Genomic DNA, 5562 nt, shown 5'->3' on the forward strand with positions numbered 1-5562 from the left:
CTTTACATTATCCACTCTGGGCTTAGCATGCACTTCACTGATACATCTTGCACTTCACGGATACACAATCACTAGCATGTGCACCAAAGAATCGTCAACCATCTAGATACATCTCTGGATAGGGGGCCATGGGTGGGCTCAAGAAGCCTAGTCCATGGTATGACCCATTGCCTAGATTTCCTTCAAATCTATAAGAACCTCCCTGATCTTCAAAGATATAGCTCCTTGCCTCTTCTTCTTTGACTATACCAACCATTGACACAAGAAGCCTCTACAATAAAAGCTCTCCATCATTACTGAACCAACTGAGCAAAGAGGTTCCTATAGATTTCCTTCAAATCTATAGGAACCTCCCTGATCTTCAAATCTATAAGAACCTCCCTGATCTTCAAAGATATAGCTCCTTGCCTCTTCTTCTTTGACTATACCAACCATTGACACAAGAAGCCTCTACAATAAAAGCTCTCCATCATTATTGAACCAACTAAGCAAAGAGGGACCACCCAATCTTTTCAACATCCTGGGTAGCATCTTCCCCACCAGAGCTCGGTGATGCAAGGACAAGGTCACCTTTAGGAAGGGGCATACGTTAACCATTCCGATCAACATGGCCTCACCTTTCCTACTTTCCTCACTAGAGCTCTTCGCTATCTTACCCTTGTCTTATCCTTGTTTATAAAAAAACCTATATATTAACCCTTGTGTATTGACGCTTTCTTCCTCCACATCCCATGGCTATGGAGCTCTCCGATGTGATAAGGGAGAGTAAGGATCCAATCGGGCTAGGATAATGGGCAAGCACATCCACAACCAACGTGAAGTTATGTTTCATGGGGCACTAAGGTGAAGCTCCCAACACCACATGTTTCAACAAGGCAAGGCTAGCTTCTAGCTTGAACATATATTTTCATAAGTTTGAAAATGATGTTTTTTCATAAGTTTGAAAAATACTTTTACGACTCATGTTTCCTAAAATGTTTCTCGAAGGGGGAATGGGCCACGTAAAACAACTTGTTCATTGTCATCAAACTCAGGATATCGATCGCTCTTCTTGATAGCTATTGTGCGTTTAAAAATAATACATCACTTTTCAAATGATCACATTCATTCTTCGCAACATTAATCAAAGTTCCACCACCCATGATTTCTTAATGACGAACAAATCTCTACATAATTAATGATCATTAAATACATATTGATTATTAGAACTAGATCAACTCTCATAGAAAACCTGTGAGAGAGACTATATACGATGGATTGATTTTTATCGTAAAGAAAAACTATCAAATTCAAAATTTTCACAGAATTTAAGGCATTTTAGCTATTTTTAAATTGCAAGGATTTTATACTAAACCTCACTCCTTACTTAAGAGGGTGGGAAGGAGGGGTGGGTATTGAACTCACGACTGCTAGAGAGCACGGTAGATAGAGTACAGACACTCTACTTACTCGCTAGGCTTATTCTTATTGCCTCCACCCTAATTTATTTTAGTTAAATTAGCTCATAAATCTAAAAATATACATATATATGTATATATATATATATATATATTTGCTCGAAATCAATCAAGCTTGGTGGACGGTATTTTAGTTATAAATCGATATACTAAAGGTGCTAACAACCGGACGTGGACGAACATTACATTCAAGTTTTCTAGGGTTTATGTAATCTTCGTCTCTGCCTAAGAGCACTCCTCTTCGTCTCTTCATAGTTGCGACGCCGCTCCGAGTTGAATCATGGTGCGTGGTCTGCGTATTACCCTGTTCTTGCTTTGATTTTCTGCATATCTGTGCGTTTCTGCTTACGCTGCTTGCACTCCACAGGCTCCCAAGAAGGAGAAGGCCTCTTCCGCTCCTGCGAAGCCTGCAAAGAGCAGCGGAGGCGGCGGCAAGCAAAAGAAGAAGGTTAGTCTTTTACCTTCTGAAGGTTTTTCCTGCATTTAGGGATTGGTTTGCTCCCAAGAAGGCTTCGCCTGCACTCGAAGTACGGTGCTAAGGTTTCGTCCGCACCTGAGGTATGCTTCTAGGGTTTCATCGACACGTACCTCCGCCTAGGGTTGCGTTGTCTTTTCCATCTATGTTTGTGGCAACCTGGGGGTTCCCCAACTACGTGTTTTGTGTTTTTCTGTGTTGTCTGTACGCTTCGTGACTTGAGTTGAAACACCCTTTATTTGCAGAAATGGAGCAAGGGAAAGCAAAAGGAGAAGGTCAACAACATGGTCCTGTTCGATCAGGGCACATATGATAAGCTGATGTCTGAGGTCCCGAAGTATAAGCTTATCACGCCCTCAATTCTTTCAGATCGTCTCCGGGTGAGTTGCCTCATTTGGCCATACGCAGCACATCTATTAATCTATCAAATGTACCGTTCTTGAGTTTGGACTCACTGCATGCGCAGATCAACGGATCTCTTGCTCGCAAGGCTATCAGAGAGCTGATGGCCCGGGGGACAATTAGACTGGTGGCTGCTCACGCGAACCAGCAAATCTACACTCGAGCAACAAACACGTAGATTATGTAGGTTTCGAAAGGTTAACTTGGATTCAGTTTTGAGAATGAAAGTATTGTGATGAGAAATATGCCTAATTGTGATGAGAAATTTGTCTAATTACATTGGACCTTGCCAGCAATTGTCCTAAGACTATTCTGTTAAATGTTGTGTTGTTCTACGGCTTGGGTCTCTAGCTTTACAGTATTGAATGGTTTTGAATAACAGGCAGAAGATTGCTTGTTTGTGTTTTGGTCTGTTAAGTCCTGGCTGATAAAGACATAGAGTGCTTGTCCCCTTAGTAGTATTGCAGGTCTTCTTTCATCTTGTGAGATCATTAAGTCCCTTCAGTGTTAGTTTTTCCTTTTGTTACTAGGAGAATGCTTAAATGCACCGAGAAGCACCGAGTCAGTGGAGCAATCAATTGTAGTGGTATAGTAGGTGGGCGTTTTGTTACCATTTCTCACCATGTCTGGATAATAAGTCTAAGTATATGGGATTACAAGGACTACCAGTAATTAGCATGCTTTGCTGGACCTATATATGATTGTCGTCTTGATAAACAGTCTCTAAAAGATGAAGTGATAAACGTTCTTAAGGCACAGCTTTGATCCAACAAAAGCACAAAATCATGTTTTCATTCAAGATTTGAACTAGTTTCTCCGAAGGTCTCTCTCCTAGCTTCCATTGTTCTTGCTTGCCTACACAAAACTAGTTATCCTTTCTCAATGAAAGATCATATTCCATGTGCTCAATGTAATAACCAACCACACCTCCACTCATGCATACAGATTACCGTGCACAAACATGCATATAACTTACACCCCTCCCTCTCTCTCACACGTTTTTCATACACAAACATGCATATTGTTTACACCTATCTTCTCTCTCTCTCTCTCTCTCTCTCTCTCTCACTCTCACACATACTTTCAATTAATTAAGATATAAAATTAAAGTTAATAAATTTAAAAAAATCTCCATGATAATAAATTACTTCAGACATCTTCCGTGTGTATTTGTGGAATTTCTACCATTTTGAGTTAAAACCTAGATGGAAATTTTTTAGTGTCTAGATAGAGGATAATTATGTACATAATTGCAAGCTCTCCATCCAATAGAGTATTGTAAGGTGTGCCTTGGGAAGGTCCTTTGCAAGAGCATTGGAAAGATGGGGATTCACCAATAGAAATGTGTTTTGCTCCATGGAAATGGTGCTATACAAATTGCTTCATGCACCCATTCTAGTGAAGTTGCCAAAGCCTTCTCTAGGAGAACACATTATCGCTCCACACACCATTCCTCTAGTGAAAATGTGCTCGAGCCTCTATTAGAACGATTTCTCGAGGACAGGGTGGTAGAGGCCCCCCAAGAATGGGTGGTCGAGATCCCCTTTAAGAGCTCCATGCACCTTTCTTTGACAACAATCAAAAGTTCTCAATACCACTCATATACTTTGAACATAGGGAATATGCTAGAGCTGCTTGAGTCAAAATCCAAAAGCCTATAATTTCTACTCATGTAGTAACTTATTTGAGAATTGTTGTAGCTTAATTTTATGACCCTTTCATAACATGCAACATATGAACTATTTTTTTTAGAAAATATTGTTCTATGAATGTTGTTCTTGCTTTAATTGCTTGAAAATATTTCACTTTTCCTTGGGACTTTGTCTATTCCGTGTCTGCATGTGTTGTGCACATGCCCACGCTCTTTAGACAAAGATCTCATTCCAAAACATCATCTTTGAAAAAAGAAGGAACATTAGAATTGATTATAAAACATAGTACATTATGACCAATCGATACATGGAGGTAGGTTACATGATTGGTTTGGTAGCTAACTTAATGTTTTTCAGGTCTCTTAACCACTCCTTAGGTTAACATGGTTTCACCCGTCCGACCTGCAGCAGCAGTAAGGTGCTTTCCCATCTTACCCGCTTTGAACGAGCACTTATCTTTTGTAAGACTGCGCTAGAACATATAAATCAGCCTTACCTTGATTTGAATATCAAATAAGGAAAGTCTAAGGACTTCATGTACTACTTGCTTAACTCTAGTAATACTGGCTAGACTATTTTTAAATTTGACCAGCTTAGTGTGAAAACTAGTCACTTGTATATAAGCAATATACAATCATTCCCTTACAATAGAATACTTATGAGCTCTTCTCGTCTCTATTCTTGCTTGCGTGAATGCTATTGGATCTTGCTTGCTTGATGGATGCATGCTACATAGGTTTGTTTGTAGGTTTTCCTCTTGCATAAGATTCTTCTTTCCCTACCTTTTTGTGAGTGAGACTCATCACACGAAGGTTCTCTTTTTACCTCCATCTAGCCATAGAGAGCTCTGATTTCACCTCATTGGCAAAGTAGCGTTCTGGTGTGACAATGAAGTGAGGACGCATGGACGAGCTAGTGTACCCACATCAGCAAGTTGCATATGTGGCTTGAAAGCAAGGACCAATGATACACAATTTGGCAAGGCTAAGGTAAGCTCTTTACTTGAATATATTTGGTGCTGTTGGGGATTAGCCTAGGGCTTTCCTCTGTTCATCAGTCCATTCCATGCTATTGGGATTACCTAATATTTCTCGGTGTTGATTAGGAGGTCATACTTTGAAAGACATACGGTCTTGGGATCTTGGATATGTTTAGTTTGTTGCTTTTGGTTTTGTTTTGAAGTTTATTTGCACTATATTCATATCTTGGGAGACAAAACCCTAGTTTCTTGGTGATTTGCATGATTTTGAAGCCCATAAGGCTTTAATCTTATTGTATTAAGCCAAGGAATAGCTTAGCAATTGTGATTAGGAGTGGAATAATCCACTTTGAAAACATGAGCATTAAACTCTCTTAGGTGTGGATTGAAGTGGGTAGTTAATTTGTGTTCATGCATTTTCATGAGCTATTTGAATTCACCTAGTGGAGCTAGATGGAGCCCCATCTCACAAGTCTATAACCTTAAACAAGAGGAGGGAGAGATAACTTGGGAATATGATGCCAGAACCAAGTATCTCCACCATGAGATACAACCTTGTGACATACTAGATAACTTGTCACTCATTGATCGGTTTAT

At 39.8% G+C, this 5562-nt stretch overlaps 1 protein-coding gene across 1 annotated transcript; it reads left to right on the forward strand.

Annotated features, from left to right (window-relative positions):
* Positions 1–1573: 1573 nt before the first annotated feature.
* Positions 1574–2668, forward strand: LOC147607405 (small ribosomal subunit protein eS25y-like). The gene is made up of 4 exons (XM_086790323.1): positions 1574–1740; positions 1825–1905; positions 2178–2312; positions 2399–2668. Exons 1-4 carry the CDS (start codon positions 1738–1740, stop codon positions 2510–2512), a joined length of 333 nt encoding a protein of 110 aa, XP_086646449.1. The 5' UTR covers positions 1574–1737; the 3' UTR covers positions 2513–2668.
* The last annotated feature ends 2894 nt before the right edge of the window (positions 2669–5562 follow it).

The sequence above is a fragment of the Cibotium barometz genome, chromosome 55, assembly GCF_041138505.1.
Source record: "Cibotium barometz isolate CiBa-2024 chromosome 55, ASM4113850v1, whole genome shotgun sequence".
Classification (NCBI taxonomy): Eukaryota; Viridiplantae; Streptophyta; class Polypodiopsida; order Cyatheales; family Cibotiaceae; genus Cibotium; species Cibotium barometz.

What these genes read in the sequence shown, in the direction of transcription:
- LOC147607405 (XM_086790323.1), top strand. An exon ending in GCGGCAAGCAAAAGAAGAAG is followed by an intron (nt 1,906 to 2,177) that starts GTTAGTCTTTTA and finishes CTTTATTTGCAG; the next exon opens with AAATGGAGCAAGGGAAAGCA. An exon ending in TTCTTTCAGATCGTCTCCGG is followed by an intron (nt 2,313 to 2,398) that starts GTGAGTTGCCTC and finishes CTGCATGCGCAG; the next exon opens with ATCAACGGATCTCTTGCTCG.